Genomic DNA, 18571 nt, shown 5'->3' on the forward strand with positions numbered 1-18571 from the left:
TTAATTGTTGCTTGGATTCTGGGTTTTGAATTAATTTCGTACTTGATGTATGTGTCAAAGTGACTCATGGAAACAAGGGATTAACTCCATGCAAATGGAGTAGGAGGTATTTTAACTTGAAGTTCAGTGTGCTGCCTTGAAACTGTTTCAAGATGTCTGTAGTCTTACACTGTCCGAGTGATCATGATTGTTTTCAGTTTTAGGCAGGGAGCATTTAGCTATTGATCTTCATCAATGTTTGTCCAACCATCTTCCCTGTCTCTTCAAAGGCCATATGGTCCCATATAGTTTGCATGGTATTAACCAAGCTGCCAGTTAGACCATTCTGCTGTTGAACAATATATCAAACCTAGATTCGATCAGGTTTTATTTTGAAGTAGTCTGAGGAAATGTTGTTCTTATTTCTGTCTGGATCTGGAGTGGAATTATTTTGATTTGGGGGTTTAGGTAATTTTTTTCATGAAAATATTAGCAAAACATTATTGAAAAAGTTGTGAACTTCTATCCACAAGAAAAATAGGTAGAGATTTTTTCGCTTTCCAATAATCCCAGTGTACGGGAAACATGCTCAATAATTTTCTTGTTTAGTCAAATTTCTCATTGCTGGCAAAAGCCAGGAAATATTTTTTATATGGTTGATATAGTTGACGTTGGTAATTATCTTATCAAAAGGTATTTTCCTAATCATTGCTCTTTAGATAAATATCAACAGAACCTAATCAAGACTAGATCAGAAGGATTTTGACTACAGGCAAGTCTTCAGGGTGACCTGTTAGCTGCCACTGAGAAGCCTGTTCGTTACCCATTACCTGAGGTACTTGGGAGTGTAGTGGGAATCAAACTGAAGCTGACAACATGTTTGGAAGGGTTACTGACTTGCTGTTACGAGTATGCGGTATATGGTGATCTGAACTAGATTTAGCTCTGCATCCGCTTCTAGTCCCCACACCTAATCCCTCAGCATTTTGCTTCCTAACTAGGAATGATCTTTTAGGAGATGTAGCATCTAACTGGGAAATTTCCATGAATGCCAGACACATGCTGAGTGTCTTTTCTGGGAAGACAAAAATATGCCCCCCTTCTTTCTAATCACGCAGGTCAAACATCCTGTAATTGTAAGTAATTTGAGTAATTGTTTTCTGCCTCTGGTACCCTGCTGCTTCAGTAGACAAAGACCCAATCACAGTCTGTAGCGGGGCTGAAGCTGCTTCTCCTTGCTGCTTGTATCTTACTGAAGGTGGTGTGGAGGAGGGGAAGGAAGGTAGTTTAAACAGTTTTTTATCTCTATTGGATCCCTGTCAGTAAGGGGAGGAGGAGGTAAGGAGCAATGACCTGAGCGTAGCAAATGCTGTTACCCTCTTGCATCACAATTATTTCATTTCTGAGGGGAAGTTAAAAGCAGCAACAGCAATAAAAGCAGCAGTTTCTGCCTTGTCTTCCAGAGCAGCATCAACAGGCAGCTGTACCATGAGGCTCCACTGCCTGCATCTTTTTTTCTTGCTTCTGCTTGGTTCATGGTGGCCAGACTCAGAGAAGCATTTGGTGGGAGCTCTGAAGGTCAGGGAGCACTATATAGCTGCTCAGATCACTAGCTGGACCTACAGACTGAAATCCGAGGAAAAGTCCAGGTAACAAAGTGCTGGATAAGAAGGATGAAACTTGTCCTGTCTTGTGACCGAAAGTGTTTTCTGCCTCCCACCTCCTGTGGAATTTTAGAGCCCAGGAGGACTTTAGAGCCTGATCTGTTGACTTCAGAGGAACTTGTGTGACTTTAAATGGCATGATCTGAACTGGAGCCAGTGAAGTATTCAAAGCTCCTTTTTATTTACTTCGTTAGTGGACAGAATTATTTTTATGTTTTCATAGCACTTTTGTTAAATATGTTCCAGGGCTTGCTTATATAATCATCTGTCTGGGTTGATGTTTGTTGTTTGGGTTTTTTTGGTTGGTTGTTTTTTTTTTTTTAATGTAATGATTTTAGGTTTATGGAATTTAATCAATGTTAAGGAGCTGCGGTTTCATAAGATTTCGAAAACTTGCAGACTTTAGAATTTGCTGAAGGAAAAAATATGTTCCAATTTGTATACTATCACTTTCATTTAAATCAGAGCCAGATGAACTTTGGAACTAGCTTTGTTGTTTCTGAGTCGTTCAGTAGTTTTTGTGAAACGAACATTCTGAATTCTGCCAAGTAAAGGTTGTAGGATCAAGCATTGCGGTATTTCATTAAATAAAAATACTAATTTCATGGTTTCTTTCAGATAGCATTGCAGAATGGCTAGCGAACATGCATATGCCAATCAAGCATATAAAATACTATGTTGTATTACCACTGTTATCAGGTTTATAAACACTGCAAGTGCAATGCTACAGATGACAGAACTTGGACATAATTTAGAATCCTGTTTAAAACAGACTTCAGTCTTGTGCTGTGCTCTCTATAGTCACCATACACAGCTTTTGTTTGCTCATGAAGTGGCATGAAATGGTATGAATTACTTGTTCTCCTACACTGAAGGGTGTATTTCAATACTACTCCATTTTTTTTTTATATTGGTGGATGGCTTGTTTTCTTTACTTTTTAGTTTGTGATTATTTTTTAAAAAAAAAGTGTATTGCATTTCTGGATGTTACAGAAAGGACATTTCCAGTTCAGATTTAGACTTTCTAACTATTCATTTTTAAAGACTTAATTAGAACAGAGTTTCTATGATTTCTATAACTCCTCTTGGAAGTTTAATACAACTGGTATAAGCATAATGTCAAACTGGCAAGACAGACAAGTGTAGGAATATGAAGATATATGTAGGAATATGAAGATAAATGTTATTTAAGTGTTGACCTGGACATGTGAATTTAGTAGTTAGAACTTCATTCTCGTCTGCACTGGATGGATCAGTATAAGAATGAACTGCTGTTTTGTTAAATTTGACATTGTGGATAGACTGTTTTCATGCAGTAGAGACCCTCAAGACTGCCTCAAATCTCAGGTGAAATACTCTGTGATTAACTAATTTTTCATACACGGTGCCTATTGAGATATGTCACATAAGTATTTAGAGCAAGTCACATCCTGGATAAGTCTGATGAGTTTTGTAGAACTTAAAGAAATGTAACTTAAAAAAAAAAACCCACAAAAAACCAATAACCAAACAACAAAAAACCTAACCAGAACTTACAAAGATACTCACTAAGAAAGAGTTAATGGCTTGGATCCCAAAGGCATTTGGGTATGTAACTTACTGTGATTTCAGTGGAAGCTGAATGCCTAAATACAGTGTAAGAATCTGATACTTTGCTGCTTTTGGTTCTAAATAATTGAAAAGAGGCTGAAAAGAAAATTAACTTCCTGAACTATTTCCTTAATTTTCCGGTCATACAGGCTAGAAAAGGACACAACTTCTCTGAGTGTCAGTAGACTTATCTTTGTAGAGATTTTTTTACCATGTACAAGTGGTATTTGTAAGACACTTCAGAACAAAATGAAAACGTGCTATTTGTGCGTGCAGCGTTGCTGCTGCCGTTCCCGAAAGTTACGTAACTAGACCTGCTGGCATCATCTGTGGTCTCTGAAGTGTTAGTAAGCTGTGTATTTTGTTCCTTCTAGCTGTACAATTGGCGCTGATAAATTCCTTCTTCCTCCCCGTAGTCTTATGTGTGCATATCCCAGTGGACATTGCCACATTAGGGCAGCGCTCGTCAATGAATGTTATGGACTGGGTCTTTCCCCTTAAAGACTGAAGCAAAATTTTATCAGTGACTTTAAAGAGGGAAATGAATTGAAACATGAATTGCTTCTGTCTGAGTCTTCTTCTGTGAGAGAGCATCGCAGAGGGATGTATGAGAGATACCTACAGAAAGAGATCTCCCCCTTATGGGCCCTGGATGTCACTGGAGCGAGCTCACTGTGCTACCTCTGCCCAGCCACTCAGTGCTTGAGCAGCCTGAAAGGGCATTATAAAAAAAATCACATGGAATTACTGTTGGATCCAGTCATCATACATACTATAAGAAACCAACCAACAAATATAAATCTAAATACAGGCTATTATCCCTCCAGTCCTCATCGTTACTTCCATTCCAGAAGTGTTGCGTGCTGGTTTCCTTCTGCTTGCCTAAATATTTGCTAAGAAAACATTGTGTGGTCTACTGGGTGCCTGAATCATTTGCAAAACTAAGGACACTTGCCGTGTTTCTCAGAAAGCAATTTTCTGACTTGCTGAGAGATCCTTAGTTGTTGTCAGGGAACAGTTTTGTGCTTGCCTCCAAGGTCATTGCTGCTTCAGGAGCTTGCTGTTAACGCTGTTGTACAATCCTTGTGGTGAGTCTTGAAGTTCAAGCATGGAGCTGAGTAAAGAGAAATTTAGGTTTCTTTCACTGTGTTTTGTCAGATGCTTTCTTGGGTAAGCATGGTCAAAGCATCTTCCTCTGTGTCGTAAACAGAGTCAAAAGGACCTATAGAAACCACCAGGAAAATCAGGGGTAAACTGTGCTAGGTACCATAAATGAATGTCTGGTACGAAGTGGCCTAGCTCAGGAATGTCATAGATTCAGTAGAGGAGAAGACACTGCAAAGAGTTGGACTGTGTGCCTTGCCTTCAGCAAAATGTGCACGTGGTTAAGTGTAGTTCCAGGAGTCATTTTCTGAAATATCCATTAAACAGCAAGGGCATCTCTGGGTATCTTTATCCTTCTGATTTATTTGTTTATAACTCTTTTGGTTTCAGATTGGAACATTCAGATCCTGTGTTTAAGAAAATTTCTTACAGAGAATATGAAGTGGATTTTAAAAAAGAAAAGCCAGCAAATATATTTGCAGGTAAGCAGGAAGGAAATACTCTTGAGTATTTGGGGGTTTGCTTGTTATAAAGCCAGTGACAAGCTAAGCAAGCTTGTATTTTTGTGTCCATTTGTGCTTATTTGTTTTGCACATAAACCAAATAAGCGCGGGGGTTGAGGTATCTGCCATGCACTGGGCTTTCAAAGTCCGTAGAGTGGTTGGATTTTCAGAGGCTGGGGCTCAGTGCTATCTGCAAATGAATTGCACAGTGCAAAGTTGTTCTCTTTGGTTTTAGCATCTGATGAGACTTCGCATACACATTTAGACTTGTATGGTAACAGTTGTAGTGGTGACGCTATAAATTCGTGTGGAAGGAGCCTGAGGCTAGATATGTTTCTGATAGAACTGTGGAAAGGAAAAGAAAACTTGTGAGGTTGGGTGGAAAGATGGAACTGATTATTTCTTTAGATAATATTTTGGGATTGAAAGCTCTTTTTGTTCTGTAACTTCTGGCATTGAGAGTGCCACTCAAAGAAATGCCTTTCTTTAAATTCTTACTCTATAAAGTATCTGCCTTCCTAAAACAGTTTAATTAAATCATATGTGAAGGATTCCTAGAAATTCCCAAGGAACCTCAACATGAACCTTTTGATATATTTTCTGTATCTAGAAATAACTTTTTGTTTTGTAAATCTACAATTTTCCTGTGACTTTTTTTTCTTAGTTGCCAGATAATACAATTTATAACATTTCCCACTGTGAGCTGCAGGTTTTAAATTTCCACATGCCTTTTTACAGGTAAATCTTCATTAAAGTGGTATTACATTCTCTGCCTGTATTAAATTTGCAACTTGTACTTTGAGAGCTCTTACTCCCTAATGGGGGGGGAGAACTCTTCATTTCACTAAACATACTGTTTTGCTCACATTTTCCACTTTCTTTATCTTAAATAACTACAGGACTCCTGGGACCAACTCTGCGTGCTGAAGTGGGAGATACTTTAGTAGTTCACCTTAAGAATATGGCTGACAAGCCAGTCAGTATTCATCCCCAAGGCATAGTTTACAACAAAAATGCAGAAGGTAAATGCCGTGTGTTTTGTTCATTTACTTGTAGGCTATTGCATGAAATATTGAGAGGGGCCCAGACCAATGTTTAAGGAGATGTATAACACAAATACCTGTTGATTCTGGATTAAAACTTCACACCTTTTGTTAGCTCCTTCCTTCTTCACCAGTGTAACACTAGGAATGTCATCCGACCTGCACAGTCTCCTGTGTGCTACTACTGTTTCACAGAATCACAGAATGGTTGAGGTAGGAAGGCAGCTCTGGAGGTTTCCTGGTCCAACTATCATGTAATTGCAAAATATTCTAGTTCAGGAATGTAAACTCTTAAATATAGGTCTTAAAAAACTTTTTCAAATCCCTTGCAATCGTGTGCATCAAGGAGTTATTGGTAAGGCAGTTAACAGTGCTGATCGTGTTGTTCTGATAGCATTTCATGCTCAGCTTCATGGTGTTCTGCTCCTAGATCCCTCATAAGACTAGCAAAAAGAGATCGTATACTGTGACCAAATTGACAGTTAAATGTCTGCACTAGCACAGAGTGAGTTTGATTGCCCTGCCCTGGCTGCTGAGCCTGAGCTGTGACCTGCAGTTTACAAACTGACTCGAGGCTTTGTTTGTTGTGTTTGTACAAAGGGTTTTGCAACCCCATCTCATGGAGTTGAACAGAACATGTTGTTGGAAGTGACAGGCTGTTCAGATTGACTGTCTTATGAATGTGCCTTTTACACCTGGGATTTTGATTCTCTGGCTCCCCTTTGTCACATTGCAGATTTGTTGGATATGGTAGGCATAGATATGAGCCTTTACTGCTATCTGGATATGCAGTGCACAAAAGGTCTCAGGCAGCAAGGCAGTGCTAGCCCATGCAATGGCTTTATGAGAGATAATTGGAATGTTGACAGAGTGGTCAGTATTCCTCCACAGAGTATCAGCGAGCAGAAGCTGAAGCTTCACGCTATCCTGTTAACTCTAGTCAGACTGATGAAGAGCCCCCACCTTTTGGCAGTGAGGGCAGTTCTAGGAAATCTTTAATCTGTAAGAAACAGGATGGTGGAATAGCTGCTCTCCACAGTGTGAGTGGGATCGTGAGCTATCTGTTTGGAGCTGAAGTATCATATTGGCAAGAAACAAACCAAGCTTTTGCAATTGATTGTAGGAAGATATTCCAGATGCTTTAATTGCTCTTTGTCTTCATGGCACTCTACTGACTCTTTTCTTGGCAGGGTCCCTGTATGATGACAGAACGTCGTCTGCAGAAAAACGAGATGATGCTGTACTTCCAGGCCATGTCCACACATATGTGTGGGATATAACAGAAGAAGTTGGTCCAAGAGAAGCTGACCTTCCTTGTCTTACTTATGCATATTATTCTCATGAGAACATGGCAATAGATTTTAACTCTGGTCTGATTGGAGCGCTGCTTATCTGTAAGAAAGGTAATTAAATACCTTGAGACTACTATAATGTAATATGGTTTCATTTCTTAATAAAGTTAAGGTTGTATGGTAATGAGGGAAGATACATTCTTTTCACATCTTTACATGCAGTGTAAAGTAAAAGAAAGATGTTGAAAACCATTTAGATGTTAAGCGTTTTAAATGCCAGCTTTCATGCAAATCCTTCCTATCATTTATAGGATGGTCAGAGAGCGCTATTAATAAATACATTTGCCTGTACTGGTTGCATATTCAGTTGCTTAACTGCTGAATATATGACCTTAGATTTCCTGCCTTAGAATAAATATTTTTAAAGCTTCATTCAAAATGGTTTAGCCATTCCAGAGAATAAGGCAGGCAATAATTGTTTTACCCATGCTTTTTAAAGTCTGACTGATTAAGAGGCTGTAGCACATTCTCTGTAACAAGGGTTTGAAATTGCAGAGCAGTATGTGCCTTTTGCTAGTCATTTGAAAATATGGCCAAATATGAACAGATTAAAAGTCTTCAAAAATTGCTTTGCATGTGATTAGGGACTTGAGATTTTAGCAGTTTGAGTCATTGAATTCAATCTCCACTAATATGAACTGGTGTCTTGTTGGACTTGCAAATGTGCTGCTAGGTGCATAACCACTAATGCAAGGAAGACTGAAACAGCATGCCACTGTGTAAGCTACTTAAACTGCTTCCTGGTCCCTTAAATCCTAAATTTTTCCAAGTTAAATATCCTTCTTTTAAGCTTTAAGAAAGCTCTGTGAGTTATTTAGCTTCATCCTCTTTCCCTGCAGTGTGATTCAAACATTTTGTATAGACTGCATGGACTTGGACCTTGAAGCTTTCCTGAAAGTAAACATAAAACTGGTTCAGTGTGGGTTGTACAAGGGAGGAACTCTTCTCACCGATAGGTACCCATTCAATTGCAGAACACACTCATATCACTGCGAAGGAGTAGCATTAATATTAATTATGTTCCTCCTGAAGTTTTTTGAGAATTAGGGCTTTTAGTATTATATAGGACTTGTTCTTTTCCTAATTTGCTTGGGTTTTCTCTCTCTGTGTTCATGTGTGTGTGTGCATTTTATGGTGTACTGTTGGAGTTAATCTGGACAAATGCTTTGGAATTACTTGCTTTCCTTCCTTCTCAGGCTTCTCAAATTCACGCATATATTGTGGACTTGAGTTGAATGTGAGTTTGAGATGGATTGGTCTGACCGCTACCTTCAAGACAATTTGAACATATATTTCTAGCTACAGCAAAGACAAATGGCTAACTATTCACATTTTTAAGAATTCTGAACAGGGTTTCTTTGGCTGGGCACTGCATGTGGTAGGCGTGCAGCATGCTGTGTGTTTGGTCTGGCTGGTATGGAGTTACATTTCTTCACAGCAGCTCATTGCAGTGTTGTGTTTTGGCTTTGCGGCTGAATAGCATTGGTAATACACCCATGTTTTAGTTATTGCTGAACAGTGCTTGCATAGTGTCAAGGCTTTCTCTTTTTCCTGTTCAGACCTCCCTAGCTAACATGCTGGGGGTAGGTGAGAGATTGGGAGGGAACACAGCTGGAAAGATGAACCAAAGTGGCCAAAGGGATATTTCATACCATGTAATGTCATTCTTGGCAATAAATACTGGAGGCAGAGGAAGAAGCAGCAGTGCGGGGGGAATGAGGGGTGTTGACTTCCAGGGTGGCTGTTCCTGAGAGACTGGCTGGGCATCAGTCTGCTTGTGGGAGATGATGAGTGATTGCTTTCGTGTTGCTTGGGTTTTTTCCCCTCTTTCCTTCACCTGTTGAGCCATCTTTATCAACGCAGAAGTCTTCTCACTTCTGTTCCTCCTGTTCTCTCCCCTGTCCTGCTGGGGGCAGGGAAGCATTGAAGTGGCTGTGTGGGTGCTTGGCTGCCGGCTGGGGCTGACCCACCACTGCTTGACACATTAAAGCAGTGTAGGTGGTATAACCTGGGAAGGTTATAAAAAGTGGGCTGTTGAGTTAAAGCACTGACTGAACGTTCTTTGTGTGACAAGCAGATCAATTCCTCTGTTGATCTGAGACTTCCTTTGTGCATGAAAACAGGACTTTGTAGCCTCTCATAAATAAAAAGGAGTGCATTAAAGATAACTGCTTCCACTGCCAGTGTCTCACCCTAAGTAGAATAATCAGCAAGTTCCCAAATTTTGGGTTCTGCAGTCCAGAGGGACATCTATTTTAGCCCTGATTATGTATTGAAAGTAGCAAACGGAAGTTTTTGATGTGAGAAATCTACAGAAAGAATCAGTAAAATCACACCAGTTCTTTGTGGCATGTCCAGAATGATTTCTACATGTTGATAGAAATCACACCTGTATTACAATCTCAGCTAGATGGTTTCTTATAACCAATCCCATTCAGCAGTATTTGCCAAAGTCTTTTGTATGTAAAGGTTGTTTGCTGCATGGTTGGTTTTATGCTTTTTTAAGGAGCTGGTAACCTCTGCAGGGTTCTTGAAAAGGCAGTGTTCACGCTGCAGGTGACTGCCGTCATTCTTCTTGCCTCACAGTCTCAAAACAGAGGCCAGTGTCTGACTGTGGATGGAAGGCTGTTTGGCGATCCCTACAACATATTGCCAGAATTGTCTGAGACAATTAATTACATGTTATTTAATCTCCTCTGGGATATTACAGACCTTTGATTTCGTGGTTACCCAACCAAAAAGTACTTTCAGAAATAAAATAACTTCATGAGCATTCCTAAGGTCTTGTTTTGGTCAGGCTTAGCCAGTACATGTTAACAGCTGAAGCAAGCTTATTAAATACATATTAATGCCACTTCATTGATGTGAAAATTGCTTTACTACTACTTTAAATTAAGACTTGTTCTTTCTTCATCATAGGAAGCCTAAATGAGGATGGGTCACAGAAACTTTTTGACAAGGAATATGTACTGATGTTTGGTGTGTTTGACGAAAACCAGAGTTGGCAAAGATCAGCATCACTCAAGTACACAATTAATGGCTATGCTGATGGAACGTTACCAGGTACTGTTCAGGCTTATGTGAAATGAAATTAACATTGGTGAAGACTCTGTGTGCTTTTTATGCAAGAGAACAGGAATGCAGAGGGATGTGATACAGCCTTTTTTTAGAGCAAGTCTATGAGCATCTAAATTCTAGAAGAGAACCTATGTGCTGGAAGGAAGTCGTGCCATATTGCTGAAATTACAAAATTACTTCTTGGAATAGTTTTGCTCGAAGAACAGGGTTGCTAACTTTAAAAGAATAATAAATCCTTCAAATTTTTTTTTACTCAGCTGATGGGAGTGATGTTAAGTGAACTGCTAGTTTTACAGGATATAGAACATACTAGGTGAAGAACTTCCTGCATGTAGAAAATCAGTTTCCATTAAATTAGACAATTAAGTGGGAAGACTAGGAAGGTAGTAATGGGCTATTCTATTGCTAGTATTTTCCCCTTGTTCTCCTAAGTAACTACTTTCATATCTCTGTCCAGTCCATTCAACAAATACAGAAGACTGTCTTAGGTGGGTTTTTTTAAACAAGTGTTAGATAAGGCAGTTACTGTCATTAGATACAACCTTATTATTTAGCTTTGATCCTTGCCTTTTTCTCTTGTCTCTCCTCTTCTTTCTCCTTTTTCCTCCAAACAAAGACAGATCAGCTTTCCAAAAGAGGCTACTGGTTTTCTTGCTTCTTCTCCAGCTCACTTAAGTCAGGCTGTCACTTGCATGTGAGATTTAAACACCTGGCTTCCACTGGCTTCCACAGGATTTTGGTATCTGTTCCATTTACAAGCTTCTGAAACTTGCTCTTGTTGCAAACACTGATCACAGGAGTGATTATTTTTTTAAATGTTTTGATCAAAGATTCATTTCAGACCTAGTGGGCATAGGGAACTTGCATTATTGGCCTGTATTCTGAACCCTGCTGTCATTTCTCTTTCAGATCTAGAGGCTTGTGCATATGACAACATTAGCTGGCATTTGATAGGAATGAGTTCCAAGCCAGAAATCTTCTCCATTCACATCAACGGCCAGTCCATGGAGCAAAGACATCACCGAGTTTCCACCATTAACCTAGTGGGAGGAGCATCAACCACAGTAAACATGACAGTGAGTGAGGAAGGAAGGTGGCTGATATCTTCTCTTGTCCAAAAGCACCTGCAAGGCAAGGAAACTATTTATTAGGCAACTGTAGAGTTGTCCTTCTCTTCTTTATGTCCCAAATGTCTTATACTGTTTTGCAATTGGTACAGTTACTGTGTTTCAGATGCTTGTCAGTTCACTAAGAAACCACTGCAGAACAGGGCGTTCTGTTGGGATGAGAAGCACATGCTAAACTAAAAGGCATTCTTATCTGCAGCTTTACTGCTGTGTGCAGATCACAGAGCAACAGCGAATCTGTACTCCAGTGCCTAAGTCTGTGAGCTGTTCAGATAAGCACCGTTATAAAATGAGTAAAGAACCACCCGTTTCCTGAGAAAGTGAGCACTTTCAGCTAAGAGTTACTCAATCTGATTAAAATATTTGCTGTTCCTGATTTGAAAGTGAGTACCTCTCAGCAGTGATCAGAATTCTGTTTTAAAGAATGAGAGAAATGTCTCTCCTACAAGAGCTGGACGATATGTTTTGGAAAAAAAAAAAACAGCAGGAAAGTAAAAAGCTTTTTATCTGTTCAGCTGGTATCCTCAAAGAGGGCCAGCTGAGAGAGCCTTTGTATTCCGTTGGGTTAATATGGGCTCCTTGGAAGGCTCCTGGCCTATATATATTCTACATGGATTCAGGCTTTTCGAGCCTGAAAAGATGGCAATCCGAGGAACAAACATTGCTGGCAGCCTAGCTAAAGAAGTGTGAAATGCAGCTGAAGTGGTAAGGGTGCGTAAAATGGAAAATCACTATAGTACTGTTTCTTCTCAATTAGCTGGAATGCATGGTTACCTCACTGTAAGAGACTGTGGGGACAAGGAGGTGAAGAAGAGTCGTCTCTCCTATAAAGAACGTCTTATGATCAAAAGCTGGGAATATTTCATTGCTGCAGAAGAAATTACTTGGGATTATGCCCCAAATATTCCAGACAGCCTTGATAGGTAAAATAATATTTGTCAACATAATATAGAATGTTAACATGAAATGACAAAATAATTCAGGTTGGAGAGGACCTCTGGGGATCCAATGGCAAAGTTGGATCCAGTTGCACAGGAGGACCTTATCCACTTGAGTTTTTATTGTCTCCAAGGATGAGGACTCCTCAACTTCTCTGGGCACCTTTGCAACATCAGAGTGAATTTTTTTTTCCTTGTATATAATCAGACTTTCTCATGTTGCACTTTGTGTCCATTGTGTCTCATTTCTTCACTGTGCATCTCTGAGAAGAGCCTGGTTCTGTTTTCTCTGATGTCCTATTTGATAGTTGAAGATAAGATGTTCCCTTAGCCGTGTCTCCACACAACTGAATAAACCAAGATTTTGCTTCTATGTCATGTGCTCTAGCTCCCTAATAACCATGGTGACCCTCCACTGGACTGGAAAGTGTTAATAACTGTCTTGCTGAGGAGCCCCAAAGTGGACACCTGCTTTTGCCTCTGATGGGGAGCCCAAAATATGAAAAGGACTTAGGAAATGCCTGAAGTAGCATACAAGCCTATTTTCTAAATTACTTTTCAACCTGAGTTCTGCTGAAATAAACAGTCCTTAAGAGGAAGGGAGGGAATATTTCTGGAGAATAAAAGTTTTTAAAAAGTCCAGTACAATAAATTGTTTAGGGAATGGGAGAAAGAGAAGCGTCTCTATAAATGACCTTTGCATGGCACCATTGTAGATGTAGTAAAAATCATAACAAGTAAGAATATTGGGCTCTTTTGCTCAACTTAAGATAAATAGAAGGAATTCTCTAACATACACAAGGTCATAGTACGCAGCGCTGCCCGGCACTGTAACGTTAAATTTGCAGTGTCAGTTCCCCACTGCTAGAGTACTGGTGACTCTACAAGCTGATGTTCATAAGGACCTTTAAGGATTTCAGCAGAACAAGACAAATTTCATACCCTCTATGGGGTTCTGGTTTCATATACCTACTTAGAATTTAGTGTTCACACAACTCTCTGATTATTTCTCCTTCTTTGGTATGACTTGCTTCTCTTCTTATTTGCTCTTGTACTGCGTGGAGCAAACTTCTGTATCTTTCCTAGCTAGTTACATGGCGTTACTTAACTGCCTCTGTGCTCTGATTTTTCCTCCTTTGTTCAAAATTACAGAGTTTATTCAGTAACCTTTTTTGAAGTGCAGGTGACCAGGACGAATATGTTACTCTGTGTTACTTCCCAGTATTTATCCTAGTTTTGCTCTCCCTATTAACAATCCTAATGTTTTTAAACCTGTGTGTAACACTGTATGGTGCTTGACTGGGATTTTCTGTTCTTGTCTCTCCTAGAGTCCTTAGAATCTAAGCAAATTGTTTATTTTTTTTCTATCCTCAACTATGCCTTTGTAAAAGAAGACTGTTTTCTGCTATCTTATCTTGAAAATGTAGCTGCTGCTTCAGTTTCTTTCTTTCTTGCATGTATACTCTATTAAATGAAACGTAAACTTTGGTAGCGATTGGTCAAATGTGATACTAAAACACAGATAATGTTCCAAGCTTCTTCTTACCTAATTTAGGTTAGAATTTGAGGTGACAAGCATTAGGTTACTTTAGGGTTTGGATTTTTTTTTCAAGAAGTGAGGTTTCTACCAGTTGCTTGAGTACTAATCCTTTATTCTGATAGACGTCACTATTCAAGTTTTGTTGATCATTTGCCTTTTCCTTTATTTTTAAGACACTATAAAACACAGCACTTGGACAACTTCTCAAACCTCATAGGTAAAAAGTATAAAAAGGCTATTTTTAGGCAATATACTGATGCCAGCTTCACTAAACGTCTGGACAATCCTCGTCCCAAGGAAACTGGAATCTTGGGCCCTATTATCAGAGCTCAACTCAATGACAAAGTCAAAGTAAGTAACATAAATTCAGAGATTTATGCTACAACATAGTTTTCTCTTGGCCAAGGACACAAAAGAACTAATTTGATATGTGCTTTTTGTCAAAAAATATAGCTAATGTTATAAATACTGGCCCTATTGAAAGGTATGATCACAAGTGACAGTGTTTAGCTGAAATTTTTCAGCATTCCCTCTATAGTTTCCATGATTGTGCTTTATTTTACAACATAAACACACTTCATTCACACTCTTTGTAAAATTCATGTTGACACTGGTCCAAAATGGAAGAAAGCTAGACCCAGTTGGACTTCTGGATGGATTTGGATGTGAGGCCAAACTCATGAGCCCCTCATTCCTTACGTTGTTATTTTTTCTGGCTGTTTTAGACAATGGTACTCAGTTCTCATAATTAAATGTTCTTTCATGGTATTATGAAACGAAACTACAATGCATTTGCATCACAGGCGTATACTACTGTCTCCACTTGTCCTTCTGTTGTCATTTACCGATGCATTACAATGTTTCATGACCTTTAATTGCCACCATGACTCTGTGACTCAGAATTTGAATTTATCATATTCCTTCTTTTTTTCTGGTTTTGACATTTTTGTCTTTTCCTCCTGTATCCTCTATGGGTCTTGGAATCTGGGACAAAATTTGGTTTAAAATCTGTTTAGGTTTGGTTTCTCCCATATTGAAGTTTCATAAGAACTTTAGTCAGCAACCTCATATTCCCTGAGGTAGTGTGTGCCTAGTAGCTGGAAGAACAAGTGTTCTTTTTGGATTTTTTTCAGAGACCAGGTTTAAGAAGCTGAACTTCGCTCAATGGGCTCTACAAAGCCCAGCAGCAGGGGACCAGCTGCATTTAGACTGTGGGTTTACATTATCAGACAATCTTTAAGATATCCTTTTGCTTTTCCAACACTTCCCAGGCTGAAACCAGGCAAATTTTACTGTAGTCGAAACTCTGATATGTATTCAGACAAGGATTTGCTGAATACTAGATTTATCTTTTTTCATTTGCCTATCAATACAGATTGTATTCAAAAATAAGGCCAGTCGACCCTACAGCATTTACTTCCATGGAGTGACACTTTCCAAGAATGCAGAAGGAGCTGATTATCCTCTGGGTCCCACAAGTAAGAATTTTGTGAATTAGATTTTGCATACCTCTTACTGTTGTGGAGGGTTTTGGTTGCTTTGAAGGAGATGCTGTGGCTTGGAACGTGCATGGCTGGGAGACCTCCGTTCTATGCACTGCCTCTGCTGACCTGTTGTGTTGCCTTGTAGAGAAGCCAAGGTATTATCTGCAAAGTGTGAGCAAACACCCTTTTTTTGGTGTCTTAATTTTCTGTTCTTGTTTGTGATTTTAGAGAAGTTCGTGCTGAACTTAGCGGTAGCTTTAAATGGCATAACTGCACCAATTTCATTGCAAGGTGCTCCTATATATATATATAAAGAGAGAGAGAGATGTGTGTACAGAGAGAGAGCCTGCAGATCTATATAAAGATCTGGTTCTAAGTTTGTGTCATTACTGTTCTCCTTTATTTTTAATTAGGCAATGACACCCAGAGTAAAGGAATTGAACCAGGGAAGACGTACACTTATGAATGGAAAATTACTAAAATGGACCAACCTATGGCACAGGATGCACAGTGTATTACAAGGCTCTATCACAGCGCTGTAGATGTTGAGAGGGATATAGCCTCTGGACTGATTGGCCCACTTCTGATTTGTAAAAGTGAAGCACTGACGCAGAAGGGTGTGCAGGTAACATGTCTGACAACCTCTTAGAGAGAGGTTTTGCTTAGATAATATGATTTGATCTACAGTGAATTTGGTTTTGCTCCCCTTCAAGAACGGTCATGTAGGCAGCAATTAAGCCAACAGCCTTCTGAAGAAATGACTTGAAGAAAAAGTCCTTTAACTGTCCACAGCCGGAGAGGAATTGTATTCTGATTTTCTTAGCAAGAGCAGCATTTCAACAGAAGGTCAGCCTGACTTGAAAGTCTGTTTCTAGACTTGATAGTAAACTTCCCTGCTGCCATTATATCTTCACACTCTAAAGACATTCAGATCTGAGCTGGTCCCTTTCTGTAACAGATAAAACTCAACAGGGTCTTACGGTCTCAGACATCACTGAATCCAGAACAATGCAAACAGCATAGGAGAGTTCTGAGAGATATGTTGAAGTCTTGCTTGGCAAAGACTTGAGCATCACTTGGGAGAAAAAAATGTCAAAAGCTTGTCCTCTGTTCAAACCAGGAGACTGGTCCTTTTACAGAGAGCCCACTTGGACACCATCTGCGTATCAGCAGTGCTAGTGGTTTGCTCAGTGCTCCACCACAGCTTGGTTGCAGTAGTAGGACTGTGACCTTGAAGTCTTGACCCCCTACTCCCTTTAACTTAGCCCTTGGATCACGCCTACCGCAACTCTGGTGAAGCTCATGTTGCTTACGTAGTAAGAAAGACAGTAGGATTGTGTCCTTAATACGTGTCTCTGCTCATAAAATGTAACTGCTGTATTGATTGTCTTTCAGAAAAAGGCAGATGGGGAGCAGCATGCAATGTTTGCTGTGTTTGATGAAAATAAAAGCTGGTACATAGAGGATAACATCAAGGACTACTGCAGCAACCCTGCCAGTGTTAAAAGGGATGATCCCAAGTTCTATAACTCGAACATAATGCACAGTGAGTGGGATATCAAGCTGAATATTGCCAAAGCTCCTGTGAACCTGAGTGTTCAGTGACTGCTTTTTCTCAGCTATAGTGCAATCAAGGAATTCTTTAGAGAGTCAGTGAACTTCTAACCATGCCGGGTGGCACCATGCAGAAATATGCAATATTTTAGGGACCAGGCTGACTCTGGAACCTGAAGCAAAGGCAGGGGTTATTTGGCTTTGATGTAGCAGCCTGCTGCCTTAGAAATGCTATTTCCAGAGCTGGAATCTCCTTCAAGGCTATTGTGGTTTCAGTCCTGTGCCAGTCTCTTTCTAGGTGCAAATGTGAATCCAGTCCAAGTGGACTGACATCAGAACAGGAGGTTTTAAAAGTCTTGCTCTGAAAATATTGAGACTGCTTTTATTTTGCTTTCTTTTTAGCGATAAATGGCTATGTGTCTGACAGCAGTGAAATCCTGGGATTTTGCCAAGACAATGTGGTTCAGTGGCACTTTTCCAGTGTTGGCACTCACGATGATATTGTGTCTCTTCGCCTTTCTGGGCACTCTTTTTTGTATCGAGGGAAATATGAAGATGTGTTGAACCTTTTCCCAATGAGTGGAGAATCAGTCACAGTGGAAATGGACAATGTTGGTAAGTGGTAAAACTATGGTGTTTGACAGCTCTTCTAGGACTTATTTTTTCTTTTTTTTTTTTTTTATCCAGTCTGTAAGAACTTACCTAAATAGGAAGGAAAGCTTTTTAGCTAAACATGGTGCTGGAAAATGTTGAATTGTTCCCCAGTGCAACTCTTGTGTATGGAGTTTTGTTAGCTACACAGACTTAGCCCATAGCATAATTGTATGCTATACTGAGGCTCTTTTTGTTTGTTTGTTTTCAATGAAAAAGTAGTATTGGGGCTAGCAATGATCATTTTAAAATAATTCTAAGGTAGTCCTTGGAAATAATCCAGTGTCAACTCCAATTTTGCCACATACTTGTCCACCCTGAGCTAGCTAAAATGGGCCAAGACTGTTAAATTATGCCAGTCATTATTGGACAAAGTGGCTACACCTCCTCACCTTAGGCTTGTGGCCATTTAGCAATGGTAAAGTCTGCCTGACTGAATTGGATTACTGGTCCATCAGTCTCGATGTCTAATTAGGATTGATACCATATCTTGAAAAGGTGATGTTAGAAACCATGTAGTCCACACTTACGGAATCATCTGCAAAAGGACAGAGATTCTTCTTGATTGAAGGCTGGGAGTGTTTAGTGATCATCCTAAAATCCCTTAAGGTTTAGATATCCTTATCCTATTTAAAATACCAAGGTTTTTTATATCTTTTATCTATATAAATAGCAAATTCTTTACAACCTCAAAGCTTGTTTTCAGTGCTTGCACAGCATCAAGACCTTATAAATTAAAAATATTTTGGATGTTAAGTGTGTTTAATTGTTCAGGACTAGGGAATCATAAAAACTCCATCAGACTTTATGGAAACCTCCCCAGTAATGAAGTTGTACTTTCACTTGATTTTGTTATGTGATCTGTTCTTTCCATCTCTAGAGCATGTTTTCTTTTGTGAATTGGCTGTTGTTAATAATCAGAAAATCTATGCAGGTCACTTCAAACTCTGATAAATACAGAAAA

General features: G+C 39.4%; 1 protein-coding gene across 1 annotated transcript in view; it reads left to right on the forward strand.

Annotated features, from left to right (window-relative positions):
- F5 (coagulation factor V) overlaps positions 1–18571 on the forward strand; it is a 39456-nt gene that overhangs the window by 3383 nt on the left and 17502 nt on the right. Inside the window, 13 exon segments of the mRNA XM_040594972.1 lie at positions 1169–1301; positions 1304–1628; positions 4728–4819; positions 5740–5862; positions 7074–7286; positions 10155–10298; positions 11223–11444; positions 12198–12363; positions 14092–14269; positions 15294–15396; positions 15816–16027; positions 16798–16948; positions 17359–17571. Of these exon segments, the coding sequence (XP_040450906.1) occupies positions 1169–1301; positions 1304–1628; positions 4728–4819; positions 5740–5862; positions 7074–7286; positions 10155–10298; positions 11223–11444; positions 12198–12363; positions 14092–14269; positions 15294–15396; positions 15816–16027; positions 16798–16948; positions 17359–17571 (2275 nt within the window).

The sequence above is a fragment of the Falco naumanni genome, chromosome 5 (assembly GCF_017639655.2).
Source record: "Falco naumanni isolate bFalNau1 chromosome 5, bFalNau1.pat, whole genome shotgun sequence".
NCBI classification, from domain to species: Eukaryota; Metazoa; Chordata; class Aves; order Falconiformes; family Falconidae; genus Falco; species Falco naumanni.